The following is a 23,810-nucleotide window of genomic DNA, read 5'->3' as shown; positions in this document are numbered from 1 at the left end:
TATATTCAGGAATCTTAGGTAATTATTGGGGGAACATGGTTGGTGTCTTATAACAGGGTATTAGTTGATAATTTGAAGTTCATTAAGTTTTGTTTGTAAGCCCCTAGGTATCTTCCTGGAGGTAATGTAATCCTTGACAGATATAAATACACCACCATAGTTTCCATCTAGCCTGAAGGCATGAAAGATGTAAAACCCAAGTATGGAGGGAATGCATACATTTAATCCATGTTTGGATAATTACACAAATATGTTTTCCCAATGCAGGAGAGCCACATAAGTGGGAAATTTATTGCTGAGACTTCTGTCATTGAGAAGACCCACCTCAGTATAGTCTAATTGGAGTTGTGTGTGTTTGTTACATTGGACTATCTGTTAACTGGCCTCTTTCTAAAAAAAGCACTAGGGAGGCAGTGAAGGTTTTTGCCAGTATGCAGAAGCCTTAGAATGAAATCCCTGTCAGTAGAAATACCCATCAATAAACTGGAAAGTACAGTTATGTAAGAACTTAACATAGCAGCAGATTTTCAAATTGCTGTATTGCTGCCAAATGGGACATATCCTGCCAAGTTTATCACACATCTAGCCAATCTACAAAAGCTTAGGCACCTTCCTCTTGTCCTATATGTCTGACATGCTTTGCTAGTGATTACCATAGTAAGTTGGACTATCCATAATCTTATCCCATACTTACACATGCATCCTTTGGACTCTAACCAACTATTTGACAGTCATATATGTTGGAGTTCCCTGTAATTCAGGGAAGCATAATATAGTAATCTGTTAGCAAAGAAAGTGCTAAAACTTCATTGTTATTTCTAGATTTGAATGAAGGTGCTTGCTAGTGGCTGGGGGAGTGAAGTGTATTCATTACATTTATTTACTGAGATAGTCCAACTGGACAGACAGCTACCCCTTTTCAGCAAAGGTCGAGAGAGAAAAGCTCCAGAAAAATTCCAAAATTACATAAAGAACATAGTTAACAAAGGCATACAAATAATCAACAAATATACATAATTTAAACAGAGTATCAGTAATTAATAGAGAGGTAGAGAACCAGGATAGTGAAGGTTAATGTAATCCCAGGCAATCTAGTTCTTGCAGCATTTCTGGAGGGATACCTTGTCAAAAGCATTGGATAAATCTAGGAAAAGTGCTGACAGTAGTATGCCAGTCAATATTCATGACTTCTAAAACTGATGGTCTCAAGTGAGATGTAGCTTGATGCCCAAGAGGGAAGTTCTTTAACAGTAACTATGTTATGTTCTGGGGGAAAGTAAGCTCCTATAATGCAAATGCAAAGATTTTTGTGTGCATTAATTTGCAAGGATGGTATAATTATTTCAGCATGGAAGACTGGAGATGGAGTTATATGAGACCTAAAGAGGTTTAAAATATTCTTTTAGATAATGGCTACTCCAAATAGCACAGAGGATGGCCACATTCAGTGTTGCTGACATTTTACACCATGATACACTGTGTCACATGGCCCTCCCTGACTGCAGAGATGTCTAGGAAAAAAAAGATACTAAATTCCAAATGGTGAAAGGGACAAACTCAATCATAGGACCCATCAAGGAGAGTCCTGTCATGGATCAAGTGGTAGCAAAAAGAATGTTTTTTTTTACATGTAATCCTTACCTGTTAGAAAATGTTCAGATTAGATTAGATCCTCTTACCTGCGCATATTCTGATTCTAAGGGTTGTAGAAGTTTATGCCAGAAGTTTAGAGTCTCTGTTGATGTCCCTATTAGTAGGAGGAAGAGAAACAGGAGGAGAGAATAAGTGAGATGGGTAGAAAGGAAGTAATGTGGAAATATGAGTCTTCCAGGTGACGGATAGTAGATTTCAACCTTCAGTGGATAGAAGGGCAGTGAGAAGTATAGACAGCTGTTGCATGACTCTTATTGGAAACAAGAGAATTCTGGATGTGATCCTAACTATTGCAGAGGAGGTCATGGATATCCAGATGAAGGTGTCATTAATCAACAGTGGTCATGCCATGATGGACTTAACTTGGGTGAGGAAGACAAAGACCGTGGTGTGGGATTTTGGGAGAATTGGATTATGATATAGTGGGGAAAAAGTCAAAATTAAGTCAGGTGACTGAGATCAAACTGAGGGAATAAACAAGCTATGGGTATGGTCAGGCATACAGTACTCAGGCCTGTGGATAAGGTTTTGAGATAGTGGCAAAAAGCAAAAAATAAGAAGAGGCCAGTACTTCTACATCAGCGAGTGTTATGATGTAATGCAGAGATAGAAGGAAGGGTTGGGAATGTGGAGGAGGCACAGTGGAAGGATGCAAGCAGAAAGGTATTTGTGGAGGTGGGGTTAGAAAAGTTGAAAAGGAGGATGCAGAAAGGATTAGAAAATGAGTAAACTTCATCTTCTTTTTCTGATATATAGCCAATAGACTAGATCCAGTAGAGGAAACATGAGAGGGAGATCACAGAATATTAGGAATAAACAAAAGTGCTGCAATGCTTTGTTTCAGACTTTTCAAAGTAAAGCAAGGGGAGGTTGCTGTGTTGGGAGGGGGCTGAACTGCCAATAAGATGGGGGGGTGGGTAGGGACCTGGCTGCTGCTAGGGAGGATAAGGCACAAGGACCAGGTAGCCTGATTGCTGATGGCAATCTCAGCAGATTACTGACTAGCACAGGCATAGCTGAAGACTTCAGGATACAAATTGTAGTACCTTTGTAGAAAGTGGGGGCAACAAGTGAAAATTATGAAACTCCAGCTTCTTAGTTTAACAGGAGTGGCAAGGAGAGAATCTTGAAGAGGGTTAGCTAGTTACATTCCTAGACAGTATCAATCTTTTGAACAGCAACTAGCAGGGGTTTATTTTAATTATGAAAGAAGGCTGCATCACTCAAACCAGATCAAGTTTTATGCCAAGTTACAGGTGAAATATGTTTTCCAATGTTGAGTGAATGTTCTGACCTCACTAAAGCAATTTCTAAATGATTTGTTGCTTCTTATTGCTCTAAGTTATATAGTATGTGCACTATATTCACTGCAACATATTATTTAGCTCTGTCGTCTTTATTTCTGTGCTGTAGACTTGGGCATTCATGGGTTAATCCACTCAGGAATTATGAATATAAATATTTAGAAATAAATACAAATGAGTTGAAATTCAGAAAGGATTACTGCAAGGTTTACATGTGGTAAACATTTTAGATTCATAGATTGCCCTGATGATAAGTATGGAAGGCAGTCCAGGGGTGTGGTTAATGCTAATTCAGAGATTCATAGAATTACTCAGCTATGTAAATTTTTACAGGTGGTTGAAAAATTAAGCCCCGTCAAAAACAGTGGTCACCCATTTACTTCACTGGAAGAAGTTGCAGTGCAGGTAATGTCTGCAAAGTTCAGCAGAAATATGTGCTTGTGTATGCATCTCTCTGGAGATGTGGGTGCATACACGATTCTGTGAGTGACTGCAGTGGAGGCGATAGGTAGTTAATCAAGGGTGTGTGTGTGAAAAGCATAGCTGGTTCAAACAGTGCCCCACCACCTCAGCTCTTCTAGAGCTATACCCCTCCCTCCAGTTCTTCCACCCCTGCTACCAACCCTCCTTCAACATATTTCATGTAAAAAAATAATGTCTTCTTTTGAACTGTAGCAAACAGCTACACTGCCTGCACGGAGCTCTACAGCAGTCAAGTTTTAGTAAAAAAAAAAAAAAGTTTTTTTTTTACTTCTAAACTGTAGCAAACTGTTTGCTACAGTGTAGCAAGGAGTAACTACAGTTTAGACCACACATTGAGTGCTACAGCACTCATGTTTGTCCACAAATGCTTTAAAAGCTAGTATTACATTAAAGAAAAATAGGGATTGTCTGAGCACGCCTTCAACAGTTGGTACCTGAGGAAGATGCCCCTCTCGCCCCACCCTAGCTAAACTACGTGTGTGTGTATGTGTGTGTGTGTGAGTATTGTGCATGAATATCTGAATGTGCTTCTGTGAACATAGAGGAGGTGCCTTTGCCAACATGATTAAAGGGCTACAAGTGTGAGCACTGCAGCTGTCAAATGTCTGATAGCACTAGTCATTAAATTAAATGTGATTCAGGGGCATGTTAACAAGCCAATAAAGAGGTCTTCATCATTGCAGGCAAAGCTGTCTCTGAATCACATCTACCATCTGTCTAAACTGACCTATCTGCAATAAGCAGTTTGTACAATTGGTAGGGATTTGTCTGAGCCCCAAGGACTGAAAATAAAAACCTGACAGGAGATTACCAGTTGATATTGTCTACTTGGGTCACTCTAGGGATTATGACTCAGTCCCACAGGGAAGCTTATAAAGAAATGGGAGAGGGTGGACCAGGCTGAAGAAATAGATAGCTGCATGATGAAATTGTAATGTTCAGAAGGTTATAACGAGTGGAATAATGTCAAGAGCAGCAAAAGTGACAAATAGAGTACTGTTGTTTTCCTGAGAGACATAGCTGAGGGAGTACATAATAGGATAAGTCTCTTTGCTGATGATATAAGGACAAGTGCAGCAGTGGAAGATCATAGGATCATAGGAAGTTACTAGGCTATTGGCCCTGAGGCCCTTATAAGCCTAGCCAATAGTTTAGCCAAGTCAGCACCCAATGCCCCTGTTCAGCAGGGACATGGGTGTAATCCCCAGGGGTATATTTTCTGTTTCCCATCCAGTTATCCAGGTTGTGTTTAAAAGGGGAAATGAGGTACTCTGCTTGACATGGAGAGGGAGTCTATTCCACAGATGAGGGAGTCTTTGGGACACAAATCTGTTGCACCAACAAGTCCTACTGATGTCACAGACCAGGTTGAGGTTTCACATGCAGGTAACTCAAGTGGAGCTTGACTTTTGGATATGCAGCAGTCCCTTCAAGGCTGGGTCCGACATTACCTTGTATGCCAGACAGAGGTCACCTCTGAGGAGTCTGTATGAAACTGAGTAGAGGGAATAGGACTTTTAGCCTATCTGTGTATGATAGATGTTTCCGGCCCTGGATTCTCCTGGTAAGGAACCTCTGTGGTCTCTGCAGCTGCTGCATGTGCTTTGCGAGGTACATGCTGAAAGGGCATTGTACTCAATAATGGGCCTTATAAGGGAAGAATGCAGGGATGTTATGACCTCTTTGTCCCTGGATGAGATACCCTTACTTATGAGGTGGACCATGTAGAAAGCTTTCTGTACAATGGAAGTAACATGGTGGTCAAAGGTCAGGTTGCTGTCAACCTGGGTGCCCAAATCCCTCAAAAATGATTATGTGCTTAGGATGTTGTTATTAATGTGATAATTTGTGGGGATGTCACTCTCCACAAAAGGAATGATGATGCATTTTTTGGTATTCAGCTTGAGGCCATGTTTCTGGCACCAGTCATTTGTTTGGGTGAGACGATGTTGGAGGATGCCCACATCACTAGGGGAATTGATGACAGTGCCCAGCTTCCAGTCACCTGCAAACTTGGTCAGCCATAGCCCATTGGTTTTGGCCTGTACCTCAGAAAAGTATATCCCAAATAACAGAGGCTCCAAGACCGAACACTGAGGTACGCCTCTCATTACGGGTCTACTGTTTGAGGTGGCGTCCCCTGTTTTGACTAGGTGGGTTCTATCAGTGAGTCAGTTTACTACCTATCTGGTAACATACAGATTGATGCCCCGTTGAGAGAGTTTATCTATTATGCCCAAGTGGGGAATAGTACCGAAGGCTTTGACCAGGTCAAGGTAGGCATTGTGCACCATCTTCCCCTCATCCATGCTTTGGTGACTGTCTCAAAGAAGTAGATCAAATTTAACGGACATGACCTCCCCTTGATGAAGCCAAACTGTGTGTGATCGAGTGTTTGGAGGTTGCCACTGTCTTTGTTAATGAGGTCCATGATAATCCGTTCCATGGCCTTGCAGATCAGGCTAGTTAGGCTGATGGGTCTATAATTTCCTGGATCAGTGGATGCTCCACCTTTGTGCAAAGGGATGACAGTGGCTGTCCTCCACTCAGCTGGGATGAAGCTGGTACTCAGGCTTTGGTTGAATAGGGCACATGATGGTGCTGCAAGTTCCTGCCTGAGTTCATATAGGATGCAGCCTGGAATGTTATCGGAAACCATGGAGGCTGCCTTTGAGAGTGCAGTGATGACCTGATCCCTAGATATAAGGGGAAGGGTGCAGGTACTGGGGATGCCCTGATTTACTGATGGTGAGACAGAGGGGTGAATCTGTCAGCCAACAAGTTTACTATATGTATGGCATTTGTATATGGTGTTCCTGACCACCAGTTCTGAACAGATCTGGATGCTTCCTTTGAGACTGTGGACATATGTGAAGAAGGCTTTATGATTGTTTCTAGTAGTGTAGCCAATTTGGACTCAAAGTTTGCTTTGGATGATTTCATTAGTGCTCTTATTTGCTTGTTCAGGCTAAGGAGAGATTGCTTCCAATTGAGCACCTGCTCCTTCTTGGTCTGGACAGTAATTTTTTCCCTTTTGTTATAAAGTTTATTTATTGCAGATGTCCACCAGACAGGTTTACTCTTCCTTGCAGAGGATGCTTTAGTCCTGTTGGGTATTCCTGATTCCATGCATCTGTATAAATGCTCATATACTGCTTTGGTGTAGTTTTGGATATTGGTGCCGTTTCCTACAGAGGGCTGTGAAGCTGTTTACACCATTCCTCAGGAGGTTGTAATCAGTTTTGGAGAAGGTTTTTGTTTGACCCTAGCTAGATGGGGGTTGAGGGAGTTGGTTACTTCGAAAGTGACCTCCTTATGGTCATATCTTACCAGGAAGGATGATACTTTAGGGATGCTGCAGTAATAGTTGCTCATGTTGGTTAATACCAAGTCCAAGATATTATCACCTCTTGTGGGGGTATCGACTAGCTGTTCCAAGGCATTTGCATTGACAAAATCAAGGAATCTCTGGGCATTTGTGTTCTGGCATGAGTAGTTCTTCAAGTCTATGTTTGGGTAGTTAAAGTCACCCAGGATCAGGGTAAAGGACTGACTTTTGATAGATTTGAAGAGGTCCAGATAAGTGGATTGAGCATCTTGAGTCAGGTTTGGGGGCCAGTAGCTAGCTATGATCTGAATAGGGGTCTTGTCAATGGTTAACTGCCCCTGGAGTGTCTCCTGTGGCTCATACTGTTTGACCAGCCTAGAGGTGTGTATGTCTGTAATATATATTAAAACCCCACCTCCTTTGGGTTTACTGCCCACAGTTTGGGGTCTGAGTGTATGATAGGATCAGTAACCAGGTAAGGCTTTGAACCATGTTTCTGTGACTGCGCAGATGTCAGGATCTTCCAGGATTAAGAATGCTTGCACTGTGGGCAGTTTCATGCTTAGACTCCTAGCATTTAACAGCATGACCTTTAATTTGCATTTTGTTGAAATGTTTATGTCGGTAGTTTTAACCTCATCACTTTTCCTAAAAAGGCACTATGGGGGAGGCAAGAGCCTTTTCCAGAAGCCTGAAGTCCAAGCAGACAGATACAGGCCATCTCTGGCAAAGCATTGTGGTCTGTCGATCATATCTTCCCAGGTTGTCAGGTACTGGATCCCCCTGGAATGACAACAGAAACTAAGCCAATTGTTAAAGTCAGTCATTTTCTGTTTGTATTGAGGCATCATTCAGGGTGACAGTAGAATGCTGCTTAAGGCTAGGGATGTACCTGCCTGGGACACATATTCAGTGAGCTCAGTCATGTTTCTCTTTATATAGTGCAGGGAGGTATGTCTCAAGTCATTCACACCAACATGGATTATGACAAGAGTCATAACAGTACCTGTTGTTGAGAGACTTGAGTGCATATGTGATATGGTGGATTCTGGCACCTGACAGACAACTAACTGTGACTTTCTCCTTATCCAGCCTGGTGAGAGGCACATCTGCGTGTCTGACAATGGAGTCTCCTATGACTAATATGTTGGGTTTGTGGTTAAGCCTTAGTGAGTGCGAGACACAGGTGTGTGGACTATCCATGGTATGTGGTGTTGAGGGCTGTGGAGATCGTGTGTGTTTTTGCCTCGGAGGTCTCCTTTGTTTGGGTATGTTTTTGTTGAGGACCTCCAAATATGTTGGTGTGTGTATAGGTGTGGGTGGTGTTTGAGGTGTAGTGATTGTACTGACAACCTTCTCAGTACCAGATATACCAGCTTGTGAGAGAGAGTGCATAGACTCTGGGTTCCTAATGTAATTCCATCTCACAAATTGTATTCCTAGGTTGTAGTAGTAGATGGCTGTCCTTGTCCATGAGGCAGTTGCTACACTGTCTCAGGATGCCCATATCAACCAGACTGGTAGGAGAAACTGTAGGAAATTGTCCATCCATATTTATCAGAATCTGAAGGAGAAAGGACAGGGAGAGCTAAGGGGTAGGCCTAAAGCCCAAGTGCTTAAACCAAAACTAAGAGGCTTGGAATAACAATTACAATTTAAACAGGCTATAAACAAGCAGTAATAAATGCAAGTGAAAAGATGCAATTAATCACTTTAGAGAACAAGAAGAAAGTAGCAGAAAAAGCAAAATGAAGTAATAGAGTAGGAGGAGGAAGTTGACCAAACAATGTTCATTAAAGCCAACTGTGATGTAGTTGGGCCATGTCAACCATTAAGTGAAATATTAGTTGGCATGGTGAAACTGATGGCAGCACAGCAGAAGGATTTGAGGGTTGATCATACCTGAACAGGACCATCAGGAGCTGAATGAAAAGGCAGTGACATCAATAAATAGAATGATGTGGTATGTCCTCAGAGGAATAGACTCTAGAATGAAAGACATAGTGCTTTACTGTACAGGCTCATGGTATGATGACATCTTGAGTACTGTGTGTTTTTCAGAGGCCATGTAGGGAAAGGGACACCAGGCTTGCAAGTAATCTAAAGGAAAGCCACTTGAAAGATCTGAGGAATGGAGATGAAGTACTTCAATCAGAGACTAGAGGAGATAGAGCTCTTCTTTATTGAATCCAGAAGAGAGAGTGCAGATTTGGTATGGATGCACAAGATCATCACAAGGAGATGTGAAGAGGTCATCCTGAATTGGAAGGGAAGAGGAAGGAGGCCCACACTCATTAAATAAAGTACTTCTTCAGGCAGAGGGTTGATGACCCATGGAATGGACTGCCAGACTGAGTGTGAAGAAGGAATCCACAAAGATATTCAAGAGGAGGTGAAACAGGTAGAAGAAGATTAAAGGGTAAAGTAAGGATAGAAGGGAGGTAGGAAGTTAAATGGCAGGCAAAATACACTTGTTGTCTCATTCTGGATTGAAGCAAATGTAATATATTAATCATTCCAAAATACTCCAGTTACACTTTTGATATCTACATGTGGAAACATAGGTGGAGGAATCCTTAAGCATATATGTGTAAACATACATTGTAAAGGAGAAGACATCTTTGAGCACACTGTACTAAGTTACTAAATACGTTGTACTAAGTACATGCAATATAATAAAATAGATTGTTATGGTTTAGACCCCAATAACCTTTAAGAAGTTGTTGGTTTACACATGACTCCCTCCAGCAATGATTGAGGTCATTATATATATATATATATATATATATATATATATATCTTTAGACTAATGAAATTATTACTGTAAGATGTCTCTGTTTTCACTAATTGTGACTACTGTGTATGAATATACTACTATTAATTAAGACTCACTGCATTTTGTATCTAAACATACTTTGTAAACTTTGTAGTTTTTTTTTTTTTACATGTTATTCATATGTGTGGAGTTTTTCTCCCCAAGCCTCCACTGAAAATGGACCCATGTCCAGTGGACTATCCCGGTTAACAAATGTAAAATAAAATAAATAAATAATAAATAAATTCACCTACGTATTTCAAGTAGTGCTCCAGATTGCCTACCCATTAACTGGGTATGGGACACAGAATTTTGTGCCCCTAATGGTAAGTAAAGGTACTTTTGTTGTGCTGATACACTGACATACTTACTGTACAAGGTCTCTGCTGTCTTTCATTTCTGACTCTGGAATCTTCTCCTCTGATTGTCAGGTACTGGGAAGCTGGGATTCTCATTTGTAAGAATAACAGCTCTACTCATTGCTGGTAATCGACTATGGGTTGGAACTGGAAATGGTGTTGTCATCTCTATCCCACTAACAGAGAGTAAGTATTCTTATGCTGTACACCACTGAGCTGATTTTGCTTTGACAACTGAAAAAGAGAACTGTAATGTAGTGGAAGACAACCCAGTTTAGGAGTAGCTTAACTAGGACACAGCCTTTTTCACTATTTGGTGAAAATTTCTCCATAATGTCCTGTCAGCAGATTATAGTAATAGCCAATAATATCTTCTACTTTATTTCCTTTTTTAAGCTACAACTAGTCTATTGGCAGGGTGAACACCACATTGCAGTGTGATTCATTACACCTTCTGGGATTTACACTTCCCAAATGGGCCATTTTTATGTGCAGTGTGTGCCCCCCCCCCCATCTACAACATTGTCATGGTTATCTGCTGCTTTTATTTCATTTTCTGTTTAACAAAGTTTCTTTAGTTTAGGTAATACTTTGCAAGTGTAAAATAAAATAAAAGTGGTTTGGTCCTTTTTATGCATTGTATAACTTGCATAATCAAATCACTGTTTTAATATTTATCTGAGAGCTTTAAATCATTGTATAACCAAAACAGCTTTGAAGGAGAGCTTGACCATTCAGTAGCCTGTGTTATTTCTAGACAGAATATCCATACTACATTCCTGATTTGTTTTGTGTGCCAGCTAGGAACTGGAAATCTCTTTTATGTAGTGCTTAGCTGTAAATCCAGCTAGGCCAGTGGCTTCTTTTCAGGCCAGTTGGTATTTGTACTGATGAGAAGTTTGGCCAGGGTATTGGGGTACTTCCATTTTTGTGGTGCTGTGTACTGTCTTGGATAATGTGGATTGGATCAGTACTAGTCTAGTATTTAACCGTGCATTGTCTTTTTCATCTCTATTTTGTCTATCATGTTTACTGTCTCAAGATGCTACCCATCAATTACTACATGATGGACATTTCTTTCTCAGTTTAGTTCATAAATTCCCTTGGTAAAGTCATTTCTTGTATGTGTTGTTGTTGTTCTTGTTAAGTAGAAATTTTTCTTATTCCCCTCCAGCTTTGCAAGTTACAGTCCTTAATGAAACTTGAATGCCATAAACCAGTGTCAAAGTTTTCTCATTCACCCCCCCAACACACACACACACACACACACACACACACACACACACACACGCACACACACACACGCACACACACACACAATTTGCATGTTTGTATTATAATCTTGGAGTACGTTGACTCTACTAACTGTTTGCCACTGGGAAGTTAATCAGTGCTGAGAACATTGATACTGGAAGATCACTGGTATCCTGTCATGGAGGTTAGACACATAGAAGTGCAAGAAGTTGAATGTTACATTTTTCTCACTTTCCCCCACTTATCCAACTTTGTGTGATGTTGTAGTTGGAGTGTGTGTGTGTGTGTGTGTGTGTGTGTGTGTGTGTGTGTGTGTGTGTGTGTGTGTGTGTGTGTGTGTGTGTGTGTGCGTGTGCGTGCGTCTGTCTGTCTGTGTTTGTGTGTCTGTATGATAAAAGTTCATTTGGATGAACACCTATTTACTTAAGCAAATATGTACTTTTACAGAAAGATTTTTTACTGAACATTTGTGCTGGTGAACTCGCTTTTTTGCCGAAGAAGTAAGTTGTTAGGTTGTAGGGGTGTGTGTATGTACGTGTTTGTGAGTTAGGCTTAGAGTTGGGGCTAGGTAAGGAAATAGAATTATTTGTTTTGTGTGTGATAGAGTGTTTGCTTAATAGGATTAGAATAAGAGCTATGTATGAGAACAGATTTAGTTGTGTGTGAGTACAAGTTGTGTGTTTAGTGTCTGTACCTATCTTGTAAGTAAGAATACTTCTTACTGATAACATTGCAATTTATTTTTAATAGTTTTTAATTGTTCATAAAATATGTAAGGTTGTTTATCTTATGCTTTTTAAATTGATTTTCAGAAAATGCTTTGAAATGCAAGGATGTGTGTTGGATTTAATACACATCCTCATGTAATCCAAGGTTTAGTTTCCCTAGCTTCTGTTGGCCTGCTGAGTCTGAGCAAGTCACTTAATCAGATAGTGCTTCTTGGCCTCCATTGAAAATGGGTCTCAACTCATTTAAGAAAATGTACAATTTTATATGAGCCAACATATATTATCATCAGGCAGATATGATAAAAATCTGCTCTATACCATTCCCAAGGCACTGCTGCATTTTTAAATTACTCGTCATATTTTTGTATCCCTCGCTTCTGTTTACTTTATTGAAAGATAACACTACATTTGTTTTTTATTTCAGATTAAATTTTCTACTACATTGTCACTAGATGAACTGTAATGTTGTGAAATGTGTGCTGCCTGTGACAGGTGTAATATTCCTATGGCATTGTAAAGTGCATGCTGTCTGAAGCATGTATGGTATTTTCATATATCCATAACATCATAAAGTACTCACTGCTTGTATCACAAGTTGTATTTCTTTGTTATATAACATTATAAAATGTAAGCTGTTCATAGCATGTATGGCATTTTCATAAAATGATAAAATGTGCACTGTGCCTAGCATATATTTCTCATTGTCCATAATACCATAACGTGTAATTTCCATAACATTTGTGGTATTTTTCGGTGTCATATGACATTATAAAAATCTGAGTTGTCTGCAGCACAAACTTGTATTTCTCATTGATCTGTAATATCATAAAATGTGAGCTCTCCATATGATATTTCTCATTGCCATATAACATAAAACACATGCTGTTTGTAGCAGGTATAGTATTTTCTTTTTTTTTTTCAAAAAACTTTTTATTTAGATTTTAGCAATACAAAACATCACTAGGAAAAAAGCAGCATAGTTAAAACCAGCATAAACAACAGTAATTGAGTTGTTAAAATCAACAAGAAGCAAATATTTACAAAAAGGAAATTTGACATTAAAAACTCTATGTACATTATATACAATAGAAGTCACATCTGTAAGCTTAAGTTTTTATAGCTAAAAGGAAGGGAGATAAAAAGAAGGAGCATATCACATTGTGATGTATGGATGGAGTATGCAAACTGTTTATTACATCTAGCTATATTTGTATAAATACTTATATGTTGAGTTAATGAAAGGAGTAATCTGATTTTTGTTGTAATAAGTTGGTGTCAGAGTTTATCAGAATAGTTTAGAATGATATTAGGTTTTAATTCTTAAATATTAAATCTAGCAAGTATCCCCAGTATTTATGGTAGTATTCCTAGATATGGTATTTTCATGAAATCGTAATATACTAATATCCGTAGCATGTGTGGTACTTCTCATTGTTAGTAACATCATAAAATGTGTGCTTTCCATTTCATGTGTGATATTTCTCATTGCCATATGACATCATAAAATAAGTGTTGCCTGTAGCATGTACAGTATTTCCATAATATCGTAAAATATGTCCTGGTCTGTAGCATGTATGGTATTTTTCATTGTCATATATCAAAATGTGTGTGTCTACACCATACACGGTATTTCAGTAACATTAAAAAATGCATGTTTGCACCATATATGTAATATTACCTTTTACACTGTGACAGTATAAAATGTGTGTTGTCTGTAGCATATATGGTATTTTTATAACATCATAAAATATGTGCTGCCCATAGCACATATCGTATTTGCCATCATCATATGAGATCATAAAGTGTGTGTCTTGTCCATAGCATATATGGCATTTCTCATTATCATGTAATATAAAATGTGTGCTGTGTGTATCATATATGGCATTTCTGTAGCATTACAAAATGCATACTGCCCATAGCATAAAATAGAACAGAAAATTAGTAAAATAGAAGTTAAAAAAATAGAAGTTGAAGTTATGGAATACCTGTGAAGTGAAGGATTTAGTGTAGAAAGTATAACACAGGTATATCACACATGATGGAATAACAAGTCCCCAAATAAGGAGAAACAGGAGGAGCAAGAGACATCTGAAGAAGAAATATGGACATGGGAAAGAAAAAGAGATTTGATATTGTGCAGTATTTATACAGGGGAGAAAGCACAACTGATCAATACAAGGGGAGCAGCACCAGAGATGTTTGAAGAGAAATATAGGCAAAGGCATCCGGATATAGAAAATCTTACAATACAAAAAATAAGAAAACAAAGAGAAAAAGTAGAAAAGAGGATTATTAATGGACAAGTTAAAGAAGTAGAAACTGAGGTTATGGATTACCTGCAAAGTGAAGGATTTAGTGTAGAAAGTCTAACTCTGATAACCTCATAGCAGGATTGAGCAATGGATCCCCAAATTAAGGAGAAACCAGTGGAGTGGGAAACATCTGATCATTTGCCATATGAAGATACTTTGCAGCCTTCCATAGGAAACCAGTACAAAACTTCAACTGGAGTTGCACGGCAAGGGAAGGAACAGGAAACTGTGGCAACAGTGACAAAGTCAATGTTGTGAAATGATAGGCCAATGAGTTCCCATATGAAAGAACAACAGATGACACAGGATGAAACTGAAGAGAATGTGGCACAGGCAGTTGCTGTGGAACTTTCCACAGAATGCTCACCTGAAATGGAGAACAAAGAATGTGCCCTCAGTTTAGGAGAAAATGATCTAAGAGAAGAGTTGCTTGATTTAATAGCGATGGACAGACATATTAAGATCAATGAAAGAAACAAGACTACAGAAATTCAATAAAACCAAAAAGAAGTGTGATAGAAATGAACACCGTAATTAGGACTGTTCTTAGAGATTCATGTGATATAATATAACAGAAGTAAATAGGATATATTACTGGGCAGCTAAATTAATAACAGTCTTACTACAAAAACATAGGGCAGTAATTGAAATGAATGGGAAAAATCAGATGCTATCATGGAAGTATCGAATATCAAAAACCGTACAGCAATTAAGACAAGAAGTGTATACTGTTAGAAGAGTATAGACGAGGGAACAGATAAAAATACTCAGAAAAATAGACATGATAAAGGCAATACACAGCATCAGAACAGATCAGGATCTATCGTTCACTGAAGAAAACTGGAATAGCAGAAGGACACTGGTAAACGGTTCACAAAACCACAAGTTAATAGCGTATAAAAGTTTAATTTCCGCTTTCGTCACAACTTCATCAGAATACAATGAAAACAAAACCAAACAGTTTAAATACACCAATCAATTAATGCCCAGTTAGCTTAAATAAAATGAAATAGGATAAAATACATAATGTTAAAAATTAATTAGACATTAAATAAAGACATTTTTCGTTAAGTCCTGGAAAAATGTCAGATTTTAGTCTGACTTGCCAAAGAGTTTCCCGCTGTTCAATATAATTCTAACAACGCCTTATACAAGCATTCTACAATATGTTCAGCCTTTTAAAACATTTTTATTTTCTGTTTTGGAAATATGTAAATCAGACAAGAGGGCTGGGGATTTTAAGAATTATATTGAACAGCGGGAAACTCTTTGGCAAGTCAGACTAAAATCTGACATTTTTCCAGGACTTAACGAAACTATTAACTTGAAGTGTTTTTTAAAACACCGTAGATTGGTTGTTTCTAAAGATATAGATTTAATGTCTTTATTTAATGTCTAATTAATTTTTAACATTATGTATTTTATCCTATTTCATTTTATTTAAGCTAATTGGGCATTAATTGATTGGTGTATTTAAACTGTTTGGTTTTGTTTTCATTGTATTCTGATGAAGTTGTGACGAAAGCGGAAATTAAACTTTTATACGCTATTAACTTGTGGTTTTGTGAACCGTTTACCAGTGTCCTTCTGCTATTCCAGTTTTCTTCAGTTTTTTGGTTTGTTTGGCGTCTTTATTCGATCTATCGTTCACTATCGTAATTAATAACCTAAAAATATCAGCATGGGCAGAAAAACTTAGAAGATATATATAAAGGAAAACAACAAAATAAGCAGTTTATTGATCACCCCAAAAAAGTTTTATAGAGAATTTGGAAACGGGGCAAAAGGAATTGAAACACCAAAAAAAAAATGAAGAAATAGATACATAGGTTCATAGGTGTGTACTAGGATAATGGCCCTGGAGCCTTTACAAGCCTAGCCCAAACAACCGCCCTGGCATTGTGCTGCCCGGCGTTAATTCCCAGTGCCTCTATCAAGTAGACCCACTGGAGAGATCCCCGGGGTGAACTTTCTATTTCCCATCCACTCAAGATTTCTCTTGAATAGGGCCAGTGAGGTGCTCTGCTTGACATGTATGGGAAGTCTATTCCATAGCATTGCCAGTCTCTGGGTTATGAACCTGTCCCTCCAGCATGTTCTGTTGATTGTGGTAATGAGGTTGAGGTCTCTGGAGCGTGTGGTGCAGAGGGATTTAGATGTAGCATTTCTAACAGAGCTGGATCAGACATAGCTTTGTAAGTCAAGCAGAGATCGCCTCTTAGTAGACGATATGAGACGGAAAATAGCTGGAGTTGTTTGAATCTTTCCATGTAGGACATATGTTTAAGGCCTAGGATCCTCTTCATGAGGTACTTTTGTGGCCTTTCCAGCTGTTGCATGCGTCTAATGAGGTACATGCCAAATGGGTCATTATACTCATTGATTGGCCTAATGAGGGAAGAGTAGAGAGAGATGATGACTTCTTTCTTCCTGAATGCAAAACCCTTGGTAATGCGATGTGCCACATAGAAGGACTTTCTGACCACAGTGGCAATGTGGTGGTTGAAGGAGAGGTTGCTGTCAACCTGTGTCCCCAAATCTCTTATAATGCCTTCAGTGTTCAGTGGGCTCCCATCAATGTGGTAATTAGTGAGAACTGAGTTTTTCCTAAAGGGGATGATGACGCATTTTTTGGCATTAAACTTAAGGCCATGGTTTCGACGCCAATCATTGGTCTCAGTGAGACCTTTCTGTAGGAAGTCTACATCACTTGGGGAGTTAATAATGGCTCCCAGCTTGCAGTCATCTGTAAACTTGGTCAGGCAGAGTCCCTCCGTGTTGACCTGGACTTCTGAGAAGTAGATGCCAAACAGGAGAGGACCCAGGACCGACCCCTGTGGGACTCCAATCATGACTGGTCGGCAGTCTGTCTTGGAGTCCGCTACCTTCACACTGTGGGTTCTATCTGTGAGCCAATTTGCAACCCACCTAGTGATCTAGGGGTGGATGCCAAGTTTAGTGAGTTTATCAATAATTCCTGAGTGGGGAATGGTATCAAAGGCCTTGACCAGATTAAGGTAGGCTGTATGAACTTCTTTGCCGTCATCCACAGCTCTGGTGACTGACTTAAAGAAGTCAACCAGGTTGACCGTGCATGATCTACCTTTCACAAAACCAAATTGCATGGGATCTACAGTTTGGAGATCCCCTATATCCTTGTTAATTAGGTCCACGATGATGTGCTCCATAGCCTTACATAACAGACTCATCAGGCTAATGGGGTAATAATTCCCAAGGTCTGTAGTCGCTCCCCCTTTATGGAGAGAGATGACTGTAGCAGTGCACCATTCGGTAGGGACAAAGCCTGAGGTGAGGCTGTGATTGAAAAGGGCACACAGATGTGGTGCCAGTTCACTTTGTAGTTCATGTAGAACACATGCAGGGGTATTGTTGGGTCCCATGGAAGCTGTATTCTTGGCCTTGGACAGTGCAGCTTTAACCTGTGCTGCAGTAATGCTGGGTGCCTGGCATTCCTCCAGTATTGTGATTGATCCTTGGGGGGGGTAAAGTTGGCACTGAATCTGTCCGCCAGTATGTTGGCAATATCTGTTGGATCAGTATAGGAGGTACCATTGTGCAGTAACTCAGAGAAAACCTAAACATTTCTGTGGAGATTTTTGATATAACTATAGAAGGTTTTGTGGTTGGTTTTAGTGTCTGCCCCAATTCTGCCTTCATAGTTGGCTTTAGAGGTTTTGATGAGGGATCTCAAGTTTTTGTTGAGGCTAATAAGGGAGTTTTTCCAGTCTTGGGACTTCACCTTTTACTGCAACAGTTTCTTCCTTCTGTTGTAGAGTTTATTAATGGCAGGGAACCACCAGAGTGGCTTCGTTTTTTTTTTTTGGAGGACAGCGTCTTGGTTCTGTTGGGTATGGCTAGTTCCATGCATTTATGTACGTGTTCACGTTGGTGTATGATTCTGCAGTCATGCATCTATTTTCCATTGACATAGGTGCCATGAAGTTAGCCATCTCTGTTTTTAGGAGCCCAAAGTCAGCTTTGGAGAAGTTTTTCATGGTGGTTACCTTTCCGGGGGGTGTGGGTGAGATGTGGATTTCCATGGTGATTAGTTTGTGGTCGGATCTAACCAGAGAGGAATTGACTATTGGTGTAGAGCAATGGTTGCCCATGTTAGTAATAACCAGGTCAAGGATGTTGCTTCCTCTAGTGGGGGTAAGAATGAGCTGGTCCAGGGCATTGAAATTGATGAATTCCAGGAAGCAATGGGCCAATGTATTGGTGCATGAGTAGTTTTCCCAGTTGACGGAGGGGTAGTTGAAGTCACCTAATATTAGAGTGTTGGGTTGGACCCTAATAGTTTCCAGGGTGCTTAGGAATGTGGAGTGAGAGTCTTGGGACATGGTTGGTGACCTATAGCAGGCAATGACCTGAATCGCTGTCTTACCCAATGTTAGTTGTACCTGAAGTATCTCAGATGCGTTATGCTGAGCTGTTAGTCTGGAGGTGTGCATATCCATTATGAATATGAAGACACCACCACCTTTGGAGCTTCGGTCCATGTTCTGGGGATGAAAGGTGTGGAATGAGTTATAACCTGGTAGCGCAGGATGCTTTCTGCTGTTTTAAACCAGGTCTCCGTTACAGCAAAAATGTTGATGTTCTTCATTTTGAGGAGTGCTTCAAGCAAGTGCATCTTAAGATTTAGACCTCTAGCGTTGAGCAGCATGACCCTCAGATTGAATGTATTTGTAGCTATTACGGTGGTAATTTGGTCTTTGGAACATTGCCTTAAAAAAGGCACTATAAGGGTGTCAAGAGCCTTAGCCAGTATCCAGAAACCCAGGAGTGACAGATTCCGGCAAAGCATCGAGGTCTGTCAATAATGTCATCCCAAGCAGACAGATACTGGATCCCCTTAGAATGAGACCAGAAACTTAGTCAGTTGTTGGCGTCAGTCATTTTCTGCTTGTACTGTGGTATCATTCTGGGCGACCGTAGGATGCTGCTCAGGGCTAGGGTCATACCTGCCTAGGCCACATAATCCGAGAGCTCTTCCATCTCAGGTCATTCACACCCACATGGACAGTGACAGTGTCATACTTGTACTTGTTGTGGAGTGACCTGAGTGCATGTATTATGTGTTGAATTCTGGCACCTGATAAACAGCTGACTGTTACCGTCTCCTTATTCAGCCTAGTGAGTGGGAGATCAGTGTGCCTCACTGTTGAGTCACCTATGATTAGTGTATTAGGCAAGCTGTTTTGCCTTAGGGGTGTAGGTTGAGGGGCACACTGTGTAGTTGAGCTGTGTGTCTTGTGATTTGCGCTGTGTTGTGGTGGTTGAGTGTGTTTCTGCCTTGGAAGTCTCTGCTGTTTGGGTAGATTTCTAATGAGAGCCTCCACGAAGGTGGGTGTGTGGTTTGTGTTTTTATGTGAGAGCTGTGATGGTGGGTGTTTTGGAGGGCTATGTGTTGCATGTGGTGTGGTGCAGGTGTTGATCTTCTCCTCTTGACCAGCTATTCTGGTCTTGGCTTGAGAGTGCATGGCTTCCAATTGGGATATATAAGTGCATCTCTCACAAGTCTGGATGTTGGGAGATAAGAGGAGAGGGTTGTCTGTGTACATGAGACAGTTGCTACACTGCCTCAGAATGCCCAAGTTCACCAGGTTAATAGGAGAAAGCACAGGGAACTGACCTTTAGACATGCCAGGAGGGATGGTCATTATTACTAAGTACTCGAGCTGTTTCCTTATATATTCCTTTTACAGGAAAAATGTCACTCAAGGTGTCTGGGTCTGTACAGAGCACTGCCAAACAATTGAGGAGAAACTACTACGTAGACCCTGAAAATTTAAGGATGAAGTATTTAGGCAGGTATTCTGAGGTTAGAAAGAAATCAAGCAGTACTTACTGTAAAATAAAGAATTAGCTTGTCAAGAATGATGAAAAGAGGAGAGTCCCATGAATGGCTACTGCCTGGCTACTACTAATGCTGGTCTCGGCACAGCTTCACTCTGTTGGGATACAATACTTTTTTGCTTCTTCTCTCACCAGAAGCAAAATGTTAGCACCAATCCCAAGAAGAGAAACAGGCCATGGCCTGTTTGGTGATCCACAGTCTTGTTCCAGATGACGCAAGGGTCTACAGGCTTGTAACCTTTTTCTGGTAGGTGCCTCGAATAGCAACCAGACCATAGGTTCATAGGTTCATAGGTTCATACTAGGCTATCTGCCCAAGGGCATTTATAAGCCTAGCCCATAGTTATGTGGCTTTCGCCACCCCTTTAGTTTGAATAAAAACTATGCCTATCATTTTGCTGTGCCTCTGTCAAGCAGTGACGCTGAAGTAATCCCTGGGGTATATCTGCAATCTCCCATCCATTGGTCAAGATTCCTCTTGAACAAGACCAGAGAGGTGCTCTGCCTCACATGTACCGGGATTTTGTTCCACAGCATAGGGAGTCTTTGTTTTTATGTGAGAGCTGTGATGGTGTCAGGAGTCAGGTACATTAAGCACAGACACTCACTCTCCAACCAGAAAGAATCAGGAATCAATGCACTTTGCTCCTACTCACCAGGATCAGAATATAAGCACAGATTCCAAGCTGTCACCTATAAAGCAGCTATTAAGCTTTCTGGTGAATCAGCAGTCTCCAGGAAATAATGTAACTGCACTCCATCTCTCACCAGGTGAAAACAGAAGCACTAATCCCAAGATGACTACTGAGAGGCAGAATGTGGGCTCACCAATAACTGCTGGTCTTGCAATAGATGCTTAAAGGTAAGATGAAAAAAAATGGTTTATCCTAAACACTGCTGTGTGCACTAGAGGAGTTAGATGTATAAGTAGGCAACTTAAAATCTGAAGTAGTTAACTTCATTTGTGCAGCAACCTGTGGGTATTGGATCCAACTTCGAATCCGAGCCGTCAGTTTTCAACAGCTTAGAGCTGAGCTCCTAGCTCCTCCCTCTACCCATAACCCCCTGCCAGCCCTGACTGACCTCAGATCTAGTTTGCCGAGCTTGTTGACAGCAGCTAGATTTTCGAGCTCCGTGCTTAGCGATTTTCTTGTGAGTAAGTTAGAAAAATTTTTCTGTTTTATCTCCATCTTAGTGTGAGTGCCATGTGTTTAGACCCTTTACCTGTTAACCTTAGTTTAAATTCTTCTTTAGTTATCATTTTTTTCCCTCCCTCACCCTCGCTGGTTCGTTAGGGCCTGTGTGCGTGTGTTGGGGCCTAGCGTGTGTGTCCTCCTTAGTTTAAAATGTCGGAGGCCCCAAAACCTATCTTTTCCAAGTGCACCGAGTGTGGCAATAAGCTTTCACCGGCTGATGGCCACACTCGGTGTGTTCTGTGCCTTGGGGTTGGACACCTTACCTCTGGGTGTTCCATCTGAGCGGCGTTCAACCCCGGGGCACTTAAGGACCGGAGATCCAAGCTGATCCTGGCGGGTCTTTTGCCCCCAGATTTGGCTTCGGCCTCCGGTCCTACCGTGGCTACCACCGCGGCTTCGGCGGCAGCCACTCCTGCCTCTCTCCCCCCGGCCAGGACTCAACCTCCCGCTGTAGGCCTGGAGGAGAGGGAGGCCAGGAAAGACAAGAGAAGGGAGAAGTACCACAAGCTGAGGGCCGAGGCCTCTGCTTCGGCTTCCCCGGCTAAGCAGTCCTCTCCCTCCAGGGCTTCCCGGTCTCCTCCTTCTCAGATTCGGTCCCCCTGTTTTTCACCGGGCCCTGAGGAGGAGGAGACCCGATCTACTTCGAGGTCATCGAGGCGGCACTCACGTCCCGCCTCAGTGGCCTCATCGAGATCTACTTGCAGCCTTTCCGCTGCAGATTTGGACCGGATGATGCAAAGATTCCTCCAGGCCCAACTGCAGATGGGAGTGCTCCTGCCTCCCCCCCCCCCCTCCGGGGGGAGCTCGACCCCTTTCTTTGCCCCAATAGCTCCTTTTCCGTCCCGCTTCCCGGGTTCGGAGCCTTCGGAGCCGGGCAGCCTTGGAACCGGGGGTGGGTCGGCGCCGACAGTCTCAGGTACTTCGGCGCCGACTCTTCCCTTGAGCCTGTCGGGTCCGTTTTTGTCGGATCCCAGCTTTCGGAGCCAAGGGCTGAGCTTCGGATCCAAGGGTTTCAGTATGTCTTCAGCACCTTCCAGGTCGGAGCATACTGGATCCGATTGCTTCGGTGCCGGCCCCGATCCACCTGTCAGATCCGAGTGAGAGCCCGCTCTCGGATCCCAGAGAGAGTGGCTCTCCCTCGGCGTTTGACATGATGGAGAGAGCTCTGTCGACTGCTTCCAGGCCCCCGGTCCTTGCCACAGCTCTGCCCTGCACTCCTTCTCTGTTGAGTCTGACATCTATCACCCGGCCCCAGGGACAGCCTGCTTCAATGTCCCAGGTCGTTCCCTTGGAACAGGATGTTGCTGGTGAGGCCTCCACGGACAGCCCCCCCAAGGAGATCCCCCACAAGCGGAAGTGCAAGAGGAGGCACTTGGACTCCCCTGAGTCCTTGACCGAAGACACGGATTTGGAGGAGGGGGAAGGCTCCCTAAGGTCACCCCCCGAGGATGTCACCTTTGGAGACATCATGGAAATGCTCAGGATCAGAGGGGGGTGGTCTGCCCCAAAGCCAACCTCAGACGAATCCATGTTCCTGGAGGCGTTTGAAGCAGGCCTTTGTACCTCTTGGGTGTCCCCTCCGGCCGACCCCCTGGTGGACCTGATTACCACCAGGGAGTGGAAGGAGCCGGGCACTGTGGAGCCAGTCCCGAAGTGCTCTGACAGGATCCTCAGTCCCCCTGTCGACAGGCCCCATTGGAGCAAGGGTCCCCCCGTAGATGCCATGTTGATGACGGCGGCCACTAAGAGGGAACTAGCTCAGGAGAGCCCCTCGGTCCACCCCTCGGGCAAGGAGTCCCGAGCGATGGACCGCTTAGGGAAGCGGGTGTTTAGTTCAGCGTCCTTCTCAGTGAGGTCACTGAACTACAAGGCACACGTTATTCGGCTGCAGCGGGATCTTATTAAGGAATACGCTGCGTCGCCCCCGGAGTCCATGTCGGCGGAGGACAAACAGTTGTACTCCACCCGTATGGCCACTCTTAGGTCCATTTCTAATACCTCTATGCGGCTACTATCCCATGCCATGGAAGGAGCCACTAGAGCAAGCAGAGCAGGTCTCATCATGAGGCATCAGGCCTGGCTCCGGCATTGTGATTTTGCGGAACCTTTCAAGGCGTCTTTCACAAATGCCCCTTTTGATGGTTCTGCCCTATTTGGGAAGACCGTTCAAGACACCTTGGTCCAGAGCGAAAAGGACGGGAAGATGTTGTTTGCCGTCGGAGTCCGCTTCTCTGCTCCCCAGTGGTCCTTCTCCAAGAACCAAAAGGGACAGAAAAAGATGTGGTTCCGGAAGTTGCAACAGTCCCAGTCCGCTCCGGACCCCCAGCCCTTTCGCGGCAGAGGAGGACAGGGAGGATGCCACCCTAGAGGTAGAGGGGGCCCGAAGAACTTTGGGTCCAGAGAACCTTTCTCTGACCGGCCCACGCAACAGCCCTGAAGGGTTGCCCAACTGCTCCACTCTGGAGGCAGTCAGGGGGCATTTCTTGAGGCACCTGGCA

General features: G+C 42.2%; 1 protein-coding gene across 2 annotated transcripts in view; it reads left to right on the top strand.

Moving 5' to 3' along the window:
* LOC122816798 (C-Jun-amino-terminal kinase-interacting protein 3-like) overlaps nt 1–23,810 on the top strand; it is an 855,263-nt gene that overhangs the window by 280,071 nt on the left and 551,382 nt on the right. For both annotated transcript variants that reach the window (XM_044089825.1, XM_044089824.1), the window contains exon 5: nt 10,015–10,128. In XM_044089825.1, coding sequence (XP_043945760.1) covers nt 10,015–10,128 — 114 coding nt within the window. The remainder of the gene's footprint in view (nt 1–10,014; nt 10,129–23,810) is intronic.

Source organism: Protopterus annectens, chromosome 12.part0, assembly GCF_019279795.1.
Source record: "Protopterus annectens isolate FY-2018-M chromosome 12.part0, PAN1.0, whole genome shotgun sequence".
NCBI classification, from domain to species: domain Eukaryota; kingdom Metazoa; phylum Chordata; order Ceratodontiformes; family Protopteridae; genus Protopterus; species Protopterus annectens.
Note: the sequence above shows the minus strand (reverse complement) of the source record. Positions and strands in the feature narration are given on the sequence as shown.